The 20,940-nt window shown below is 40.9% G+C and overlaps 1 protein-coding gene across 6 annotated transcripts in view; it reads left to right on the top strand.

The window, feature by feature from the left end:
• The window catches only part of ATP2B4 (ATPase plasma membrane Ca2+ transporting 4), a 186,933-nt gene that overhangs the window by 106,976 nt on the left and 59,017 nt on the right, over positions 1-20,940 (top strand). For 4 of the 6 annotated variants that reach the window (XM_073666569.1, XM_073666564.1, XM_073666565.1 and 1 more), the window contains 6 exons: positions 5,370-5,627; positions 5,718-5,843; positions 5,922-6,050; positions 7,253-7,288; positions 12,945-13,106; positions 14,349-14,563. In XM_073666569.1, coding sequence (XP_073522670.1) covers positions 5,370-5,627; positions 5,718-5,843; positions 5,922-6,050; positions 7,253-7,288; positions 12,945-13,106; positions 14,349-14,563 — 926 coding nt within the window. The remainder of the gene's footprint in view (positions 1-5,369; positions 5,628-5,717; positions 5,844-5,921; positions 6,051-7,252; positions 7,289-12,944; positions 13,107-14,348; positions 14,564-20,940) is intronic. The other 2 variants (XM_073666566.1, XM_073666568.1) reach the window with 1 other exon arrangement.

Raw genomic sequence — 20,940 nt, 5'->3', positions numbered from 1 at the left:
GGGAGCCTCCGTGCACCGTAGCAGAGTGGTATCCATGGTAAACAGCGGGTTACTAAGTGCGCGCGTGCCCCTAGTAACCCGATGTTTACATAGTTACCAGCCAGATCGTTGGTCCCGCTGGTCACACACAGCGATGTGTGCTGGCCAGCGGGAGGCCAACGACCAAAAAATGGTCCAGGACACTTTGCAACGATCAGCGACCTCACAGCAGGGGCCTGATCGTTGCAAAGTGTCACACACAGCGACATCGCTGGTGAGGTCGCTGGTGAGTCACCAAAACCGTGACTCAGCAGCGATATCGCTAGCGATATCGCTATGTGAGACGGGGGCTTTACACTTTCAAAAAACACTACAATGATGGGGGGAGGGGACAAAGATTAGGAATGGTGAGGAGACGTTCCAAAGAGAGATTTGGGGCCAAAACCATTCCAAGAGAACTGCTGGGATGGGATTGGTCAGTCCGATCAGTGTATAGGAGTTCTGACAAAAGGAGGTTACTGTTCTATTATGTCCAGGTGGCTCAGACCCATTCAAACCCATCTACATTATCGTTAAACAAGGCTATACATTTTTCATTAATTATGTACCAAAATCGCGATCTTTTCACTTCTGAGAAGTTCTGTCCTGGCTTCTTCCAAGCCTAAGCACTGGTTTGTTTAGCAGTTGAAAATGTGGAAAACATGAGGGTTTGAGCGTATCTGTGATTAAATTTGGAATTCAAAGCATTCCAGGGGGGTTATTTTTTAAAAGGTTTTGTCGGTAAGCGAGAGAAAATAAGTGTGTAAACCATTATCCAAAGCCTGGGCACTTTCCTGAAAAAGTCAACATGTATGTTATACAGTATATTTCCTGGGACCTGACCACTTCTTAAACAGGGGAGTGGTTTGGAAGTGCCATTACAGTTCTAAGGCTAGGGATAAATGGGTTGTCCACTACCTGGACAACTCCTTTTCAAACAAGTTCCAGACCACCCATAGACTTTAACCATCCAGGCGGTCTGCGCTGACTTTTTAAAACGTCAGTGCAGTGTTAGCTGCTGACTTACAATTGTGCAGGAGCACACAACTGAACTCTCCATAGGGAAGTAAGAGATAGTTTATTGCCATCTCTGTTTTCCTGGACGCTGTATACACAGTGCTGAACAAGCGCCGAGTATACAGTAGAAGAAGCGCTGTCAGCGATTCATCCTCCAGACCCCGTGATCATGTGATCGCTTGGCGTAGGGAAGAGAGCAGGAGCTGCTGGGTCCTAAGACTCCTAATCAGCTCTGCTATGCAGCCAGAAGGCTGAATTTCCCCTGTAACTAGTGCTGGTATATTAGCATGCAATAAAAATAATATGTCAATATTCTCCCACCCTCTCCATTTCCAAACACCACCAGTCGAAAAAAAATGGCCAATATTTTAAAATATTTTATATGGAAAGGTGACCATCATTTAAAATATTTTTTAGCTGTATTTTGGGGTCGTAATAAATAAAAAAAAAAAATTAAAGGTGAAATATTCACATATTTCCTATTTTACTTTACATTTTTTACCAGTATCAACAAAAAATTTTTTTAGCCCCATGTATCGTGAAAAAGAGCTACAAATTATTTGAATATCCAAGCAAGCAAGAACATTTTTTAAAGCCATTTAAAATATATATATATATCTATATATGTATATATCTATATATGTGTATGTATGTATGTATATATATATATATATATATATATATATATATATATATATATATATATATATATATATATATAAATAAAATAAAATGCGCCTGGTCAGAAAGAGAGAAAATGGCCCAGTCTGGAACCAGCTAAATCAAGTAGTCCCACTTGTAAAATGAAAATCACAAACACTTGCCTCCTACACCAGCATCATGAATTGTTCTAGTAATGCCAGGGCTCACTTGACATTGCTATGCTATGCTGAGCCTCACTGCCAATTAGCGGCCACTATTGGGCTGCCGTGCTTTGACTACTTCCAGCCCAATAGTGATCACTAACTGGTTGCAAGGGTCACGTGGCACAATACCAGCAGACCCAATGCCAACATCGCTGGAATGGCATTGGTGCGGGAAATGATACCCAAACGAATATACAAGGATAGGAGCCATAAGTGAAAAATCACAGAAAATCTTTATTACATATATCAAAAGCACATAAAAAACATTAAAAGAAGAGTGTAATACAAAGGCAAAACCATGCCAATAGGTCATGTGAAAAGCAGCAGTAATGGTCACTATATGTCTCAGTATACACACAAAGAACAAGTTCCACACTTGACCGTTAATAACTGTATGGTGGAATAAAATCCTACCTAACACAATGAAGACTGACAGAAAAGGAAAACAATGTCCATAAGGCAAATATCTGCCAAATGCATGTATAGAAAAGGGTTTAAAACCTATAACCCTCAAGGTCCAGGTTTCAGCCCTAAGTTCTGCGATCAGAACTTGTCAGATCATCGTTGGATGAAGAGATTCATGTTGCAGCCTCCCGGTTACATCTGAGAGCACCCAGCTTAATCCCATTCTGTGATCTGAATATTGTCCTCAGAGGCCTAACATTGCCTCCATTTGAACCAGTAGCCTCACTGGACTTAGACTAACTATCCTGGAAAGCACCTTTCCTGGTAGCAATTGCAATGCTAGGAGAATTGGTGAACTTCATGCCTTCTTGATCAGGGAACCCTGTCTGAAGATTCTGGAAGACTAGATTATTTTCTGCTTGGACACTTCATTCCTGCCAAAAGTGACATCAGAGTTCCACATGTCTCAAGAATAAAAGGAGATCACGCTGCTGCTGGAAAAGCAGTCATTCCACGCTGTGGTTGTATTTTCATGTCTCAGGTAATCATTATTGCTTCCTTTTTGCCAAAATCCATGTAACGATAGAGAAACAGAGTTTTGTTCCTTTTAGATGTATGAAGAGTTCTCCTTTTACTATCTTCAGCACTACAGTTAAAACAAAGGAAAGAAGAGTCAAAAAGTACCACTGCTCACTGAATTAAAGGGGTTGTCCACTACTTTGACATTGATGCCTTATCCTTAGGATAGGGCATCAATTTATGATCGGCCTGGGTGCGGTGCAGTGGTTGCCGTTTGTTTCTGCACATCCGCGTCCTATTCAGTTGAATAGGAGGCAGATGTGCAGTTGCAAGCGGCATCCATTACAACTTGACGGGCAAGCACTGCAGGTAAAGACTTCCGGCTGCCACCTGCACTAATAGCTGCTGATTGGCGGGGGAGCCGCTTGCTGGACCCTGGCCAATCATACATTAATGCCCTATCCAACGGATAGGGCATCAATGTCAAAGTAGTGGACAACTTCTTTAAGAAAGCAGTTTGCAGAGCATATAAAAACCAGGATCTATCACTTCTGGAAAAACTTATAGCTCACTCTACTAGGGTCGTATCTGTCTCCTGGTCCGAAAGGGCAAGCGCTTCCATGAAGCCGATTTTCCGAGCCACTAACTGGTCCTTGGTTCATACCTTCTCTAAACTTTATAGATTAGACTTAATGTCCAATAAAGACTTGTCATTTGGGAGAAAAGTTCTCGAGACTATCGTCCCTCCCTGATATATTCTTTGTTATTCCTCCTGTGGTGCTATTGTGGGGGGTGATTGGAGAAAATAGAATTAGATTTACCAGTAATTAGTTTTGTAAGAACTCTTCACGACAGCACGGTTAGTTCTCGCCCTTCTATTTGGTTGTATTCCTTTATTCTTTGGTGTTAAATAACTATTTGAAGTATTCATACCGGTGTGGACCTTTTAGAAGAACACTGGAGATAGGGTGAGTCTATTTGACCTCTTTGGGTTTCCTGTCCCTATTAGGACGGGAGTCAACATCTTGTGGTACTGTTGTGGAGGGTTCCTAGAAAACAAATTATTGGTATGTCTAATTCTATTTTTTCATTTTACAAGAGGGCTACTTAATTTAACCCCTTAACAACATATGACATACAGGGTACGTCATATACCATCTCCCTGACTCTGATATAGGCTTGCAAGCCGAGCCAAAAACTTTGCCAAGAGATGATTGCTGAGTTAATTAGCCATCATTTGCCTGTACCAGCTATGGGTGGAGTGAAGCTCAATCTATGACAGCTGTATTAGCAGTGCATCGGCAAGGGGCCCGCTGTTCTGTGCGCCCATTGACGCAATTGTGATGTTATCACAGGAAGGTGGTGGTGGGGGGGTGATGGGTTGCCATGTCGACCAAGGAGTTTGCTGAAGACCCCTGTGCCTGTCATATTGGTACTCCTGTGAAAGTATATGGTATTGCTGTATATAGTACAAGCAACCAGTGTCTACTAAGCAAAAGTGTCTACTAAGGGGAGATGTGCATCTGAACTGGATCATGGAACAATATGACCTGCCATAGTACAAACATTGTCCAGGAAAGGGCTGAAAAATATGACAGAGAGTTTAAAATGTTGTCTTGCCATCCAAATTCTCTAGTTTTCATTCTGATTGATGTGCTGGGTAAAGCAGTCCCTTCCATGAAGGCCCAGGTGGAGACCCAACTTCCAGGACTGCTAAGTAACCACAGCACAACTTTGGAGGTGTGGTGAGGTCCATGCTTTAATAGGTCAGAACTTTTGAGGTGGTATGAGGAGATAGAAAATATTAGGCAGTACTTTGGCTATAGTTTTTATTAGAAAAAATGGTGATATGACAGGGCTACAAGTGGCTTTGTTTTCTTAGCGACAGACTGTTAAAATGAAAATGCAATTCCAAATTTGGTTATCATGAAAGTGAATGTCACTAAGTTTTTGCTGTGTTATATGAGAGCAGCATGATGTAAGAACAGAGACCCTGATTCCAGTGATGTTTAACTTACTGGGCTGCTTGCTGCAGTTTTGATATAATCCCTGTTTTTTCTGCTACAGATCTAGCAGTTTTCTGAATGCTGAGCTCTGTATATCCCCGCCCACACCACTAATTGGTAGCTTTCTGTGTACACTGTGCATAGGCAGAAAGCTGCCAATCAGTGGGGGAATGGTTACACAGACCGTGAGGACTACGTAGCACAAGGCAGTTACTCCTCTAGTCATAATCTCCTGCTGATTAAAGCACTGATTTTATTGAAACAACACTACAACCCAGTAAGTGACACATCGCTGGAATCAGGGGCTCTCTCTCTACATCATGCTGCTCTCAAAGCTAAACCTTCTGATATATTCTTTTTTAAGAGGAAGTTGTAAAAAAATTCTATATTGCAAAAAAAAGTTTTAGCCTTGCAAAATCCTGTTCTGTTCTTAATTTAGCAACAGTGCAGGAAACATTTGTATAAACTCTGATTTTCCAGTATATGTCATCTTCTGCATTCATCAATGTCTCACAAAACACCACTTTTTTGTTCCCAGCATGTGCGGAAGCAGCTGGAGGAGTGGAGGATGAAGGAGAAGCACAAGCTGGTTGGATTGAGGGAGCGGCCATCTTGTTCTCGGTCATAATTGTAGTTTTAGTAACTGCCTTCAATGATTGGAGCAAAGAGAAGCAGTTCCGTGGCCTTCAGAGTCGGATTGAGCAGGAGCAAAAGTTCACTGTTATCCGAAAAGGACAAGTCATCCAGATTCCTGTGGCAGAACTGGTTGCCGGGGATATTGCACAAATAAAATATGGTAAAAACAAATTACCCAAATTGCTGAATATTTTTTTAACTATCTATCTGCGTGTATCATGTTAACAGGGAGTGTTATTTATACCACCAGGGGATCTCCTGCCTGCAGATGGCATCTTGATCCAGGGTAATGACCTGAAAATTGATGAAAGCTCGCTAACAGGAGAAAGTGATCAGGTGAAAAAATCCCTTGAGAAGGATCCCATGCTACTGTCTGGTAAGGAGTAGCACTCGGTAGGAGTATTGCACGCATGCACACTAAGCAGGCTTTATACTCCGCTTTGTCTCCCTGTAGGCACTCACGTGATGGAAGGCTCCGGACGCATGCTTGTTACAGCCGTAGGCATCAACTCTCAGACAGGCATCATTTTTACTCTTTTGGGAGCAAATGAAGGGGGAGAGGAAGAGAAAAAGTCTAAGAAAGGTAATTATCTGCCGGGAAGTTGGGTAAGATGGTTGATGCATATTGTGAGACTATAAAATATTCAGTGGTTATCTCAGTGGAGAAGTGATGGAGATAACCGTGGCCTAAGTTTAGATTACTATTGTGCATGGGGAGCTAGGGAATACTTAGTCACTTAGCGGTCTGTGATTCCCATGCTAGTTGACCTTAGATCCGCAGGCGCAGACCTGGGCTCCCCTAGTGATCAGTATACGTCCATATTGTTCCCAGACTCAAGATGGTCCACAGACGCTTACTTGTCTCTTCCTAAACTGTTCTTTCTTTTCCTTTACTTCTGCTTCTCATTTTATTGTAAAGTAACCTCTATTGTTCTGGAACAGTTTCACGCTTTGTTTTTTGCATTGTTGTGTGTTTTTGTTGGCTCTTCTTTCATAATGAGATCTGTATGTCTGATTTCGATACTCGACTTTTTCTTGAGCCTGCATGTCTTACAAATGGACTGTAACCTTATGGGACTTTAAAACTTGTGATTTTGGATCATTTGTTCAACTTTGGAACATATCTTTCTTCTCCTGAATATAAATTTGCCATACCTTAAAACTTGAGTTTTTTTGATCTTTGGGTGTCATTCTTTCTTCATGTTTCCTTCTCTTAACATCATGTCTTTCTTTTACTCAATCTCATAGCCTATCATTTTTATCCTGCACTTTTTGCTGTATGTCTTTCACCAGCATCTTACCAACATTTTACCCTACAATAACATATCTTTATCTCTTTTTTTTTTTCCTCTCTTTTCGTCCCATTCTCTCCCTTCTCGTTCTCTAACATCTAACAATAATCTGGCTTCAGTCTTGTCTGTTACGTATCGTCCTAGCACTTTCTCTCTCCAACTTGGTTGTAATGTCCACTTCTCTCCATCCTGTTCCTATTAGATATTATAAAGGTACTACTTTTCTGCAGGCTTTTCCACTGATTCTGTACTCTTTTACCACTATCCCTAAGCTTCTTTTTTACACTTTAGTCTGAGTCTGACCATCTTTCTGCTGCTCTCACATTTAGTTCCCAAGAGTGGGTTAGTTATTCCATTTCTTCCATCGCAGTGGGGGGTATGATCCTCCTCTTTCATACAGTCAAAGTGACCAGAATCCCTCCTCCTTTTTTTTTTTTTTTTTTTTTTTTTTTTTTTTTCTTTTTTTCTTTTTTTTTTCTCTATATCTAAACAGGTAAAAAACAAGGACCTCCAGAAAATCGCAACAAAGGTAACCAATTCATCTCTTCACAATCTCCTTTCCTCTCACAGGGGCAGCTCCCGCAACCTCTCACTTCTGTTCACCCCATGTGAGCGGCTTCACCTGTACTTACCTGCTAAGCTTACAGCTGAGTTTCATTTTGCGGCATTTTTCAGTCTCTTACTTTTCTTAAATGACCGTCTGGACATTTGCTTCTAATATATGATGCATCTCTAGCCTAGGACATCTAGTAGTGCTTTGTATAAATGGCCATTTATTCATGTGAAAACCTACCAAAACACAGGTTCATTGAGGTCTCACTTACGGCTTACTTTTGTGAAGGAGACTAACAATAGTACATGAGCTAAATTATTCATTAAATACACTTTGCATTTGTGACCTAGAACATTATTCTTGTTTGCTGATTACACATGGAAAACTAGAGGGGAATTGTAGCACCCCCCTTTTCATAGCTGTGACATGTATTTCATGCATGTGCGTCTGGAAATATAAAAAACAATTTATTGCAAGTACTGAAGGCTAAAGCAAGCAAACGTCAGGCAGGGGTCTGGACTCCGTCCTGATAGATATATTTATAATACATTTTAAGCTCACTACGTGAAAGGTTTTTTTTTGTTTTTTTTTAAACAATGACCATTTTTTTTCTATACAAATCCTCTAAATATTTCAGCAAGCTAAAGTGTAGTTGCCATGATGTAGCATAATGAGATCATATGGGAATGCCATAACAGGGTGGGATTGTTCCAACTTCTTGACAAATGCTAGCTGCTTGCAGGGGCAAAGCCGTCATGTCTTCTGCACCTCACCCCCCTTCACATTTGCAGAGCTGGACGAGCAGCATCTTTCTTGTTTTGTGGTTTGTAGCACGTGATTTGTACTAGAAGTTTCCGCTAGACGTTTGTCTTGTCCTTTAGTGTATATGCACATCCCGTGTCCTGTCTGCCTTTTCACATCAAGAGTTTTCGAAGTTTCATTCCTTCTGAGGCGTCACATTCAAGCTCTTTGCCTCCTTTTAACCACATCTAATGGACATATGCGCTCTCTTCATCTCTCTTTTGCCGTCTAATTTAAAGGCATTTTGCCTCCTGAAGAAGTTTGCACCCTTGCCTTCCAAAGCAGTTGTTGTGATTTAGACTATGCTCAGACGTTGTAACTTCACTATTTTTTTAGATAGATAGATATATCTATATATCAAGGACCACGTGTTTATCTGACATAGAGCCTTCTGTCCTCTAGGGCTGTTTTCCAAACGACATAAAAAAACAGCCCTCAGTTTATTTTAGTACAATACTGTGGTTGTGAATTTCTGTGTCAGCAGTTTTAGAGACACTACTAATTAAGGGAAAAAATCCACAACTTAAGCACTGTGCAGGATAGCGGACTACTATACCACTGCAAACTAATGATGAGGTCCCAAACATCATATATTGGTAAATCAGAAGTTAGAATGATTATATAGCATGTTAGAGAGAACCTCTAGTTTCACCCTTATTAAGTCTGATTTGCTCTGGCGCAAGTGTAGAAATAAACTGATAATCATATTGTTCTTTCCAGTAGATTAGCAAATTGTCCTTAAAGGCAACCTGCCATGTCTCAAAATGATGTAAATTTACAGGTTAATACACTGTGTGCAGAATTATTAGGCAAGTTGTATTTTAAAGGATTATTTTTATTATTGATCAACAACTATGTTCTCAATCAACGCCAAAGACTCATAAATATTCAAGCTTAATATTTTTGGAAGTTGGAGTGTTTTTTTTTAGATTTGGCTATCTTAGGAGGATATCTGTTTGTGCAGGTAACTATTCCTGTGCAGAATTATTAAGCAACTTAATGAAAACCAAATATAATCCCATCTCACTTGTTTATTTTCACCAGGTAAACCAATATCAGTGCACAAAATTTAGAAATAAACATTTCTGACATGAAAAAACAAAAAAAATTAGTGATCAATATAGCCACCTTTCTTTATGATGACACTCAACTGCCTTCCATCCATAGATTCTGTCAGTTGCTTGATCTGTTTTCGACCAACATTGCGTGCAGCAGCCACCACAGCCTCCCAGACACTGTTCCGAGAGGTGTACTGTTTTCCCTCCCTGTAGATATCACATTTTATGATGGACCACAGGTTCTCTATGGGGTTCAGATCAGGTGAACAAAGGGGGCCATGTCATTATTTTTTCTTCTTTTAGACCTTTACTGACCAGCCTAGCTGTGGAGTAGTTGGATGCATGTGATGGAGCATTGTCTTGCATGAAAATCATGTTTTTCTTGAACGATACCGACTTCTTCCTGCACCACTGCTTGAAGAAGTTGTCTTCCAGAAACTGGCAGTAGGTCTGGGAGTTGAGCTTCACTCCATCCTCAACCCGAAAAGGTCCCACAAGTTCATCTTTGATGATACCAGCCCATACCAGTACCCCACCTCCACCTTGCTGGCGTCTGAGTCGGAGTGGAGCTCTCTGCCCTTTATTGATCCAGGCTCTGGCCCATCAAGAGTCACGCTCATTTCATCATTCCATAAAACCTTTGAAAAATCAGTCTTAAGATATTTCTTGACCCATTCTTGATGTTTTATCTTATGCTTCTTGTTCAAAGGTGGTCATTTTTCAGCCTTCCTTACCTTGGCCATGTCCCTGAGTATCGCACACCTTGTGCTTTTTGATACTCCAGTAACGTTGCAGCTCTGAAATATGGCAAAACTAGTGGCGAATGGCATCTTGGCAGCTTCACGCTTGATTTTCCTCAATTCATGGGCAGTTATTTTGCACCTCTTTTGGCCAACACGCTTCTTGCGAACCTGTTGGCTATTTGCCATGAAACGCTTGATTGTTCGGTGATCACGCTTCAAAAGTTTGGAAATTTCAAGACTGCTGCATCCCTCGGCAAGACATCTCACAATTTTGAACTTTTCAGAGGCCGTCAAATCTCTCTTCTGACCCATTTTGCCAAAGGAAAGGAAGTTGCCTAATAATTAAGCACACCTTATATAGGGTGTTGATGTCATTAGTCAACACCCCTCCTCATTACAGAGATGCACATCACCAGATTTACTTAATTGGTAGTTGGCTCTCAAGCCTATGCAGCTTGGAGTAGGACATGTATAAAAAGTATCATGTGATCAAAATACTGCCTAATAATTCTGCACACAGTGTAATGTTACAAAGCTGTTCTGCTATCTTACTGAAAGCATATGCTACCAGGCGAATAAGAACTTTATTCCTCCCGGGAGCCCCATCGCTGGAGGGGCTACAGCCGCCTGTCATCGCTCAGTGAGTGGCAGCTGTAAGCACAACCTGCACTGTGACAGCTCGTCCTGCACAGATGTACTGAGGAGGAGCTGTTAATTAAAGTGCTAGTGCGTGCTTACAGTCACAGCTCACTGTGTACTGACCAATGACTATAGAAGCTAAGAACCTACATCTGTGACTAAAAGGTGACAGCTTCTGGGAGGAATAACATTTCTTTTCTCCTGGTAGCCAGTAAGGTATCCAGACAGCTTTGTATTACTATTACCCAGTATCTGTAGGTTAATAGTGTTTGCCAATGTGGACGATACAGGGGAATTGCGGCAGTGTATGCATTAAACAATGTCACAATTCAGCAGTCTACAGTCCTATAGAAAGGCTGCAAACTTCTCTTCCCAGACTAGGCAACCACTTTCTTTGCTGACTCTTAATGGAAATTGGCTCTACATGCACTGATTTCCTGGAGAGTCTGTTGTAGAGCAGCGTTCATACCCAGCAGCCAGTCAGAGGAGGCAGATCTGCAGGGAGGAGAGATAAAGCCTCAACCAAGGTGTGTATCAGGCTACCCCAGACTTGGTGTAAAAACTAGATGAATTGTTGTCACAGATCACGGAGTTAACAGAGCTAAGGAACAAGATGGCAGGGAAGTAAATATCAAGTAATATTGGTCCTGACCTACATACTGGTTAAGCTCCCGATGGCACAGTCACTTCAGTTTTATTTACCTGCAGCAGTTGCAGCAGTTTTTGCAACAATTAGAACAAGTGCTGACTTATTGAAACTGACAATCAATTGTCATTCTGTCAGTATTTTTCAAGAAGTTTTAAAGTGACAGTGGACAAATAAAGAACTTATGAAAAATTCAAAAAATGATGTCCACTATGGCCAAAATTCCTATTGCCTCTATAGCAAAAAATACCACCACAATTGAATAGAAAAAAGTTAACTTCTCTGTAAGTTAGAAAAAAAAAACACAACAAAGAAACTTTGACTAATGCTCTAACTTTTGCTTTAACTTTTGATGTACTAATATATGGGTATACTTCTGGGTATACACTAATATATCTACCTAATCACTATTACAGTAACATTACACAGATCTGTTTTTGAAGTCTATTGTCATGTCCGATTACCACTTTGCTGAACTGAAACCTTAGGAAAAGGCCAGCACCTGGGTTTCACTTTCCGACATCCACCATACATGTACTGCAGATGTTCTCACTGTATGGAGTATGTTCAGGAGCTGAGCCTGCCCCATACTGTGCTGCTTGTTTTATATAGCTGGCATTGAATCTAACTGCTGGCATTGGAGCTAGCGGTCATATGGCTGTGGCATTTGAAAGGTTAGAAGTGGGAAGAAGGTGTTCCTTCTGACCCCCATTGGCCCTCACAGGGGACGTACTAAAGGCCCCCATGTCTTCCTTGCTTATACACCTGTGAATCCAAGTCTGTGGCTGGACTTCATAGGGGATTGTTAGTTAATTGTTCAATACACTTCAATAATGTTAAATATCTTGTATTGCTGCATCCGTAACTGACCTAACTAATCAAATATATTATTAACACTTGAAATACTGACAAACAAACAAAAAAAAAAGGGCAAAATATATATATTTTTTCTTTGTCACTTTGCCTTCCAAAAAATGTTATTAAAAAGAGAGCAGAAAGTTGTATGGACCCCAAACTATACTCATACCACAAAAACAAGCCATTCATACAGCTTTTGTCGACTGAAAAATAAAAAAGTAAGTTCTTTTGCAGGTGAGGATTAAAAGTGGAAAAAGAGGGGCCCACTATAGACTGTCTCCCAACGGAGTTACGGTACAAATTTTTCGTGGACTAGATGCCCCTTCTCTAGATGAAGGATATCTATAGCTGTATATTTGTGTATACTATTGGGATTGATGTACTACACTATGGAGGAAAACCAATGACCGCACTGATCCTAATAGTTTTGTATGGAAATTTTGTGTTCAGCAGCATCAATTGTGACTTCGGATCTCTTACTTAGCGGAACAAAAAAAAAAGTTCCATTCTTTATTTCTCTGTCCAGCTATAGACGCTGAACCGGTACACACCTTTAGCCATTAGTTGTGTCCAGTTTAGGCATAAACCAGGCCAGAGACTACTGATATATGTGAACCCAGGTCATTTTTATTCACTTACTGACTAGCATTTTGCTTTATTTCTCTCTCTTTTCTCACATAAACTCATATTTACCTTTCTTGTAACTTATTTCTCCTGTTGTTCTCTGATTTACTTTACAATTAATGCAATGACCTCTCCATTGGTTGTGTTTCGTTGTCTAGTGGTATTATGTTCCGGTGTTGCTTTTTTTGTCTACATCGTCTCTGATGTGTCTTTTCCTCTTATTTGATGTTGTCATGGCTTTGCTCTCCGTTTTTTTTTTTCAGCGAAAGCACAGGATGGTGTGGCCCTGGAAATACAACCTCTAAAGAGTGAGGAAGGCGTAGAAAGTGAAGAAAAAGAAAAGAAAGTGGTCAAAGTACCCAAGAAGGAGAAGTCTGTCCTACAGGGAAAACTGACCCGGCTAGCTGTGCAGATTGGAAAAGCAGGTGCTTAGTGGCTTCAGTGTGGGGGGTTTTGTTTCATAACAGCACTAACGGTACAAATGTTTTTGAGCAGACCACTCCTGATGCAGACCTGCTATTTTAAGTGTCTTAAATCTTATATGTTTTGGCATTCTTTTCCATGTAAGTTTTTGAGGTTCATTTCATAAAGGTTTTACTGAAACATAGTCTACTATGTCTAAATTTGATTGGCCACGTAGTGACCAGACATGTATCCCAGATTTCATTATTAGGGGTATGTTCACAAATGCCAAATTTCTACTTGAAGTCAAAATCCCCTGCACTGCAATGGGATTCTGCTTTATTGTTAGCATTCGCTGGATTTTTTTGTGCCATTTTGGAAATAAGTAACAGAAATTCATTTTTTCAGTTGCTGCAATATTGCAGAAAAAAAAAGCAATGAGAAGCCATTAAAATGTCTTAGTGACCCCGAGATTGCATAATTAAAAAAGTAGTAGTTGTGCCTACACATTACATGGATCTATTTAATCTTTTTAGAAAAGCATAACCCCATGGTCTGGTGGTGCAATCTGTTTCCCCTTAGTGCTTATCTATTCAAAACTACAACTCGTCTGGCAAAGAAACAAGCCCGCCTAAGCATATGTTGATGGAGAATTAAAAAAAGATATGGCCATTTGAAAAAAGGAAAGAAAGAGTAAAAACACAAAAACTGTCAGGACCCTTGCAGGGAATTTGTCATCAGGTTTTTGCTATGGAATCCGAGAGCAGCATGATGTAGGGGAAGTGACCCTGATTCCACAGATGTGTCATTTACAGGACTGATTGGTACAGTTCCGATAGAATCCCTGTTTTCTCTGATATAGATCTAGCAGTTCTCTGAATTGGGCGCTCTATATAACCTCGCCCACACCACTTGTTGGCATCTTCCTGTGTACACTGAATTGTCAGCAGGCTGTCAATCTGCTGGGGGCGAGGTTACCCAGATTAGCTGGACTGACTGACACGTGAGATGTAGTCCTGTAGTGATAATCTCCTGATGATAAAACTCTGTATTGAAACTACAGCAAGCTCCCGAGCAAGTGACCTATCCCAGGAATCAGGCTTTCTGCCCCTACACTATGCTGCTCTCATATCTCATATTAAATAGCCAAAACCTGTTGACAGCTTCCCTTTTAAGGGGTTAATAAAGATATATTAAGAAGTTATATTTTATATGTTCCAACTTCTCCTTTCTGGCAATTACAAATGTTGTCTTGTCATTAACAGGTCTTATCATGTCTGCCATCACTGTGATCATTCTGGTGCTGTACTTTGTCATTTACACTTTTGGTGTATTGGGGCGTCCATGGCTTGCAGAGTGCACCCCTATCTACATTCAGTACTTCGTTAAGTTTTTTATAATCGGTGTCACAGTGCTGGTGGTGGCTGTTCCTGAGGGACTTCCCCTTGCCGTGACCATTTCACTGGCATACTCTGTGAAGGTGAGAAATTGCTCTTTCTTTTCTTGCTAAATTTAAGGCAAGAAATACTTGAAGTCAGCGATAACCTAGAGGAAAAGCTTCCAATAGCTGTCCAGCCAGTGCACTAACCTTAGACTGCCGCCTTACAGTTTTGCATTGTGGGAATAGGCTAGCATCAATCCTTTTGTCTTCTAATCAGCAGGGAAAACCATCTTACATGATACAGTTCGAGAACGCTTTGCTAGTAATAGAAGATGTGCACTTAAGCAGTCATATCAGTTGTGTAGCGGACATACAGCAACGCTTTGTTGGAAACAAAGCTGGTTTCCATGGCAATAACTTGTTGCCATGGTCAGGTATCTTTTAAGTAGGAGTTGTAAATGAGTTGGATATAAGAAAGTTGCTAGACAGTAAGCAGCTGTGATTTACATGGAGTCACACTGCCACTGACGTGTGACAGCCCCTGAAACTTACAGAACACTGTTCAGAATGTTCAGCGAGGTGCTGAGTTTTGTTTGATTTCAGTGATTGTTCTCACAGGAAATTTTTGAAGACATAAACATGGATAACTAACAAATAAAGTAGCACGCTGTAGCGCTATAGCATGAAATTTGAATTGCATTACTGCTCTAGAAAATAGGAAAAATTGAGAATACTTAACGCATAAATTGCCAATTCATGTGTACAGTCATGGCCAAAAGTATTGAGAATGAGACAAATAGTAATTTTTCCAAAGTTTACTGCTTCATTTTTCGTAATGGCAATTTGCATATAATCCTGAATGTCAAAGAGTGATCAGCTTAACAGCAATTACTGTACTTGCAAAGTCAATATTTACCCAGAAAATGAACTTTAACCCCCAATACACATTTCAACATCATTGCAGTCCTGCCTTAAAAGGAGCAGCTAACATCGTTTTAGTGATTGATCGCCAGCCCTGTCCTCATCAACACCCACACCTGTGTTAATGGATCAATCAGTCATGATTAAGTAAGAATGACATCACTGGACACTTTAAAAGGAGGCTGGTTCTTGGTATCATTGTTTCTCTTCAATTAACCATGGTTATCTCTAAAGAAACACTTGCAGCCATCATTGCACTGCACAAAAATGGCCTAACAGGGAAGAGTATCGCAGCTACAAAGATTGCACCTCAGTCAACAATCTATCGCATCATCAAGAACTTCAAGGAGAGAGCTTCCATTGTTGTCAAAAAGGCTCCAGGGCGCCCAAGAAAGACCAGCAAGCGCCAGGACCGTATCTTAAAACTGTTTCAGCTGCGGGATGGGACTACCAGCAGTGCCGAGCTTGCTCAGGAATGGCAGCAGGCTGGTGTGAGTGCTTCTGCACGCACTGTGAGGCGGAGACTCTTTGAGCAAGGGCTGGTTTCAAGGAGGGCAGCAAAGAAGCCACTTCTCTCCAGAAAAAACATCAGGGACCGACTGATATTCTGCAAAAGGTACAGGGAGTGGACTGCTGAGAACTGGGGCAAAGTCATTTTCTCTGATGAATCCCCTTTTCGATTGTTTGGGACATCTGGAAAACAGCTTATTCGGAGAAGAAGAGGTGAGCGCTACCACCAGTCTTGTCTCATGCCAACTGTAAAGCATCCTGAAACCATTCATGTGTGGGGTTGCTTCTCAGCCAAGGGAATCGGCTCACTCACAGTCTTGCCTAAAAACACAGCCATGAATAAAGAATGGTACCAGAATGTCCTCCAAGAGCAACTTCTCCCAACCGTCCAAGAGCATTTTGGCGCCCAACAATGCCTTTTCCAGCATGATGGAGCACCTTGCCATAAAGCAAAGGTGATAACTAAATGGCTCATGGAACAAAACATAGAGATTTTGGGTCCATGGCCTGGAAACTCCCCAGATCTTAATCCCATTGAGAACTTGTGGTCAATCATCAAGAGACGGGTGGACAAACAAAAACCAACAAATTCTGGCAAAATGCAAGCATTGATTATGCAAAAATGGACTGCTATCAGTCAGGATTTGGTCCAAAAGTTGATTGAGAGCATGCCAGGGAGAATTACAGAGGTCTTGAAGAAGAAGGGGCAACACTGCAAATATTGACTTGCTGCATTAACTCATTCTAACTGTCAATAAAACCTATTGGTACTCATAATATGATTGCAATTATATTTCTGTATGTGATATAAACATCAGACAAACACTAATAAAAACCAGAGGCCAGCAGATCATGTCAAAATATAATTTTGGTGTCATTCTCAATGCTTTTGGCCATGACTGTACACATTAGCCAGATAAGGCATTTCTCTCTGCTGGTCATCACTTCCAATCAGAAAACAGGTGTGTATAGGTGTTACAAAGAGCAGCCATCTCCATATATGTACACACCTGTTCTCTGTTTGGAAGTGACGGTCAGTCTTTTGATATTTGTATGCATAAACTTTCTGATTGAGCACTCCACCCCTCAGCCTCTGCCGGTTTTAATTGCAGCAGGATCCTACCTTCTCATATACAGTGGGTATGGAAAGTATTCAGACCCCTTTACATTTTTTACTCTTTGTTTCATTGCAGCCATTTGGTAAATTCTAAAAAGTTCATTTTTTTTCTCATTAAAGTACACTCTGCACCCCATCTTGACTGAAAAAGAACAGAAATGTAGAAATTTTTGCAAATTTATTAAAAAAGAAAAACTGAAATATCACATGGTCATAAGTATTCAGACCCTTTGCTCAGTATTGAGTAGAAGCCCCCTTTTGAGCTAGTACAGCCATGAGTCTTCTTGGGAATGATGCAACAAGTTTTCACACCTGGATTTGGGGATCCTCTGCCATTCTTCCTTCCAGATCCTCTCCAGTACCGTCAGGTTGGATGGTGAACGTTGGTGGACAGCCATTTTCAGGTCTCTCCAGAGATGCTCAATTGGGTTTAGGTCAGGGCTCTGGCTGGGCCACTCTAGAATGGTCACAGAGTTGTTCTGAAGCCACTTCTTTGTTATTTTAGCTGTGTGCTTAGGGTCATTGTCTTGTTGGAAGGTGAACATTCGGCCAAGTCTGAGGTCCAGAGCACTCTGGAAGAGGTTTTCATCCAGTATATCGCTGTACTTGGCCGCATTCATGTTTCCTTCAATTGCAACCAGTCGCCCTGTCCCTGCAGCTGAAAAACACCCCCATAGCATGATGCTGCCACCACCATGTTTCACTGTTGGGATTGAATTGGGCAGGTAATGAGCAGTGCCTGGTTTTCTCCACACACACATCTTAGAACTATCATTAAAAAGTTCTATATTCGTCTCATCAGACAAGAGAATCTTATTTCTCACAATCTGGGAGTCCTTCATGTGTTTTTGAGCAAACTCTATGCGGGCTTTCATATGTCTTGCACTGAGGAGACTCTTCCGTCGGGCCACTCTGCCATAAAGGCCCGACTGGTGGAGGGCTGCAGTGATAGTTGACTTTGTGGAACTCTCTCCGATCTCCCTACTGCATCGCTGGAGCTCAGCCACAGTGATCATGGGGTTCTTCTTTACCTCTGTTACCAAGGCTCTTCTCCCACGATTGCTCAGTTTGGCTGGACGGCCAGGTCTAGGAAGACTCCTGGTGGTCCCAAACTTCTTCCATTTAAGGATTATGGAGGCCACTGTGCTCTTAGGAACCTTGAGTAATGCAGAAATTCTTTTGTAACCTTGGCCAGATCTGTGCCTTGCCACAATTCTGTCTCTGAGCTCCTTGGGCAGTTCCTTGGAGCTCATGATTCTCATTTGGTCTGACATGCACTGTGAGCTGTGAGGTCTTATATAGACAGGTGTGGGCCTTTCCAAATCAAGTCCTATCAGTTTAATTAAACACAACTGGACTTCAATCATAGAATCATAGAATCATAGAATGGTAGAGTTGGAAGGGACCTCCTGGGTCATCTGGTCCAACCCCCTGCTCAAAGCAGGATTCACTAGATCATCTCAGACAGATGTCTGTCCAGCCTCTGTTTGAAGACGTCCATTGAAGGGGAACTCACCACCTCTCGTGGCAGCCTGTTCCACTCATTAATCACCCTAACTGTCAAAAAGTTTTTTCTAATATCTAATCTGTGTCTCCTCCCATTTAGTTTCATCCCATTGCTTCTAGTCTTTCCTTGTGCAAATGAGAATAAAGATGATCCTTCTACAATGTGACAGCCCTTGACATATTTGTAGACAGCTATTAAGTCTCCTCTCAGTCTTCTTTTTTGCAAGCTAAACATTCCCAAATCCTGCAACCGTTCCTCATAGGACATGGTTTGCAGACCAGTCACCATTCTGGTCGCTCTTCTCTGAACTTGCTCCAGTTTGTCGATGTCTTTTTTAAAATGTGGTGCCCAAAACTGTACACAGTATTCCAGATGAGGTCTGACCAAAGAGGAGTAAAGACCGATAATGACTTCACGTGATCTAGACTGTATGCTTCTGTTAATACATCCCAGAATTGTATTTGCCTTTTTTGCTGCTGCATCACACTGTTGACTCATGTTCAGTCTATGATCTATTAGTATACCTAAGTCTTTTTCACATGTACTGTTGCTTAGCTCTATTCCTCCCATTCTGTATATGCTTTTTTCATTTTTATTGCCCAGATGTAGTACTTTGCATTTTTCCCTGTTAAAAACCATTCTGTTGGTTGCTGCCCACTGCTCCAGTTTATTTAGGTCTTTTTGAATCCTCTCTCTCTCTTCTCTAGTATTAGCTATCCCTCCTAGCTTTGTGTCATCAGCAAATTTAATCAGTTTACCCTCAATTCCTTCATCTAAATCATTGATAAAGATGTTGAACAATACAGGTCCCAGGACGGAGCCCTGTGGTACCCCACTTGAGACATTCATCCAGCTGGATGTGAAGCCATTTACAACCACCCTTTGAGTCCGATCACTAAGCCAGTTATGAATCCACCTAACAGTTGCCTGGTCCATTGCATACTTGGTCATTTTTTCAATAAGGATGATGTGAGATACTTTGTCAAATGCTTTGCTGAAGTCAAGATATACTATATCTACAGCATTTCCCTGATCCACCCAGTCAGTGATTCTGTCATAGAAGGAAATTAAGTTAGTCTGACATGACTTGTTAGTTACAAACCCATGCTGACTCTGGTTAATCACTTCATTCTTATCCATGTACTTACATACATGTTGTTTAATAATTTGTTCAAAGATCTTTCCTGGTATAGAAGTCAGACTCACCGGCCTATAGTTCCCTGGGTCCACCTTCTTCCCCTTTTTGAAGATAGGAACAACATTTGCTCTTCTCCAGTCTTCTGGGACTTCTCCTGTTCTCCCAGAATTTTCAAAGATTATGGAGAGTGGTTCTAAAATTTCTTCTACAATCTCCTTCAGTACTCTGGGGTGTAATTCATCTGGACCTGGAGACTTGAACTCATTTATTTTAGCTAAATATTCCCTCACAATCTTTCTGTTTACTGATAACTTGGATTCCTCTATTCCTTTAAAAGGACAGTGAATATCAGTTGATGTTACATTTTCTTTCTGAGAGAAAACAGATGCAAAATAGGAATTAAAAAGTAAAAAGGAGTAGAACCATCTCAAGGAGGATCACATGGAACTGGACAGCATGTGACTTAAATATGAGTGTCGGAGCAAAGGGTCTGAATACTTATGACCATGTGATATTTCAGTTTTTACTTTAATAAATTTGCAAAAATTTCTACATTTCTGTTTTTTTTCAGTCAAGATGGGGTGCAGAATGTACTTTAATGAGAAAAAAATGAACTTTTTAGAAATTACCAAATGACTGCAATGAAGCAAAGAGTGAAAAAAATGTGAAGGGGTCTGAATACTTTCCGTACCCACTGTACATATAGTCTCCAGCCTAAGAGAGGATTCACATTAGGATAGGTCCCAGCAGAGACTTTTGGCTGCCTTTTATACATGAATTGGCCAATTTATGTGTTAAGTATTCTCAATTTTTCCTATTTTCTAGAGCAGTAATGCAATTCAAATTTCATGTTTGCATGCTATAGCGCTACAGAGTGCTACTTTATTTGTTAGGTATATATGGAGATGGCTACTTTTAGTAAGCACCTGTACACACCTGCTTTCTGTTTGGAAGTGACGGTCAGTCTTTTTATTTTCATATACTTTACTGAGGTAGTTGAGTCAATCTATATATATTTACTCCAAAAATGAATCCTGCAATTGTCCTGTGCATAGCTGTGCCGAATATGTATATATTGTTTAACCTACGATGACAAATGCCACTACGCAATCACTGCCATCATGTTAGCCTTCAATGAGTGCTCTCGCCAAGAGTTTCACAGACAAGGAAATTCTATTTCCATACCCTGTCGCCATACGGAGTGCTAGTGTGCGCATGTGAGAGCAGTGACATCAAACAAAACTTTTTTTCCACTTAATATATTGCAATCATCATATTATATG

The sequence above is a fragment of the Phyllobates terribilis genome, unplaced genomic scaffold, assembly GCF_046119375.1.
Source record: "Phyllobates terribilis strain yellow unplaced genomic scaffold, ASM4611937v1 Scaffold_2__4_contigs__length_985480577, whole genome shotgun sequence".
Lineage (NCBI taxonomy): Eukaryota > Metazoa > Chordata > Amphibia > Anura > Dendrobatidae > Phyllobates > Phyllobates terribilis.
The sequence above is the reverse complement of the archived record's forward strand: the minus strand, read 5'-3'. Positions and strand labels throughout refer to the sequence as shown.